A 1,688-nucleotide genomic window follows, 5' to 3' on the forward strand; every position below is an offset into this window, starting at 1 on the left:
TAAATCTGTGGATCTGTGTTTGATTACTCTGCCTGGCTTTCTCAAGGACCAGGATGTGACACAAAAACTGTGACTCTTCTTCACCAGGTGACTCTTCTTCACCAGGTGACTCTTCTTCACCGGGTGACCCTTCTTCACCAGGATTTATTTTGTTTTCTAACTTCTTCTGGTTTAGTTATTATCTGATCAAAAAAACCTGAGGTTCTGTGGTTCTGAGGTTCTGAGGTTCTGTGGTTCTGAGGTTCTGTGGTTCTGAGGTTCTGAGGTTCTGTGGTTCTGAGGTTCTGAGGTTCTGAGCACGCGTGGCGTCCTGTCCTACCTGTGATGGGGACGTCGGGCCGTGGCTGCTCCTTCCTCCATGACGGGACAAAGACGGTGACCTCTGGGTGACCTCGCTGCAGGAAGCAGCTGACAGCCAGCTGGATGCCCAGGCAGGAGAAGACTTCTTTGTTTCCATGGCTGAAAGAGAAAAATGAGATGATTCAGGAGGAAACCCCAGATCTGATCCTCTGAGACCATCTGAGACCACCTGAGACCATCTGAGACCACCTGAGACCACCTGAGACCACCTGAGTGGTCTGTCAGGAGTCTGGACCCAGCTCAGAGTTTCTGTATTTATCTGGATTAGAATCATTAACAGGTTCTGTTAGTGGTTCAGGTGAACGTTTTGATCTCAGTTTGGATCAGAACCTCTCCATCAGAGCCCGCAGGCGGTTCTGGGCTCAGATCAGAACCGGAGTGCTGCCTGGCAGTGAAATGCTGCCGGGCCGGTTCCTGTTCAGACAGGTGTCTCTGAAAACACACAAACTGAGGGAGTGCTCGGATTTGCATAATAAACATGAAGGATCCAGCATGTCTGAGCCTGACCGCATCCAACAACAGGGCCTGAGCGTGCACGTGTAGGTGTGCATGGAGCGGGCGTGCACGTGTAGGTGTGCATGTGCAGGTGTGCATGGGTAGGTGTGCACATGTAGGCGTGCATGGTGCAGGTATGAAGGAAACGGCTCAGCTTACTCAGTTTTTAGATCAGGTCCATCTGAACTGTAGCTAAGATCAAACAGGAAACACTTCTTTCTACTTCCTATGTTTTCACTCTCAAAACATGAAAGAATAATAAACATGAAAGAATAATAAACATGAAAGAATAATTCAAATCTTTATTTCTGGTTTAACGTCTGATTTTTTTTTTTCAACAAACAAACTGAAGAATAAAAACGGTTTTGTCTCCTGACTGGATGTGATGCTGAAGCCAGCAGGCTCCACGGTGCATCTTCTTCTCCACAGGAAAGAGAAAAGATATGAGCGTACAGTCCTTCCTCAGAGCCTGAAGCAACAACTTTCAACAGTTTGACTTCAATCACCTTTAATTACTCTCTTCATGTTCTGCAGAAGTCATTTGAAGTAAAAAACAAGGTTTTTCTCTGAAATACTTGAGTTTTTATTGTGAGTTTTATTGTGAAAGGATCCAACATTAAAACACCAAGTAAAACTTTCTGAGCTCCACCTGCTGTTTTTAATGTCTCATCTTCAGGCCTGGTTGACCTTTGATTAACACATTAACTAATTAACTCATAACTAGCTGGTTCTGATGAAACCAGCTGACGTCCACTTCTGACAATCTGACAGGAAATCATCCAGTCAGCTTCCTGTCAGTTCACCTTTCTATCACTACTACCATACTGTACTAT

General features: G+C 45.3%; 1 protein-coding gene across 1 annotated transcript in view; it reads right to left on the reverse strand.

The window, feature by feature from the left end:
* The window catches only part of LOC106536002 (ribonuclease ZC3H12A), a gene marked incomplete at its 5' end in the record, with an annotated part of 4,285 nt that extends 3,826 nt beyond the window's left edge, over positions 1–459 (reverse strand). Inside the window, 1 exon segment of the mRNA XM_014033170.1 lies at positions 320–459. Coding sequence (XP_013888624.1) covers positions 320–459 — 140 coding nt within the window.
* Between the last annotated feature and the right edge of the window lie 1,229 nt (positions 460–1,688).

This window comes from Austrofundulus limnaeus, unplaced genomic scaffold, assembly GCF_001266775.1.
Source record: "Austrofundulus limnaeus strain Quisiro unplaced genomic scaffold, Austrofundulus_limnaeus-1.0 Scaffold1652, whole genome shotgun sequence".
Lineage (NCBI taxonomy): Eukaryota > Metazoa > Chordata > Actinopteri > Cyprinodontiformes > Rivulidae > Austrofundulus > Austrofundulus limnaeus.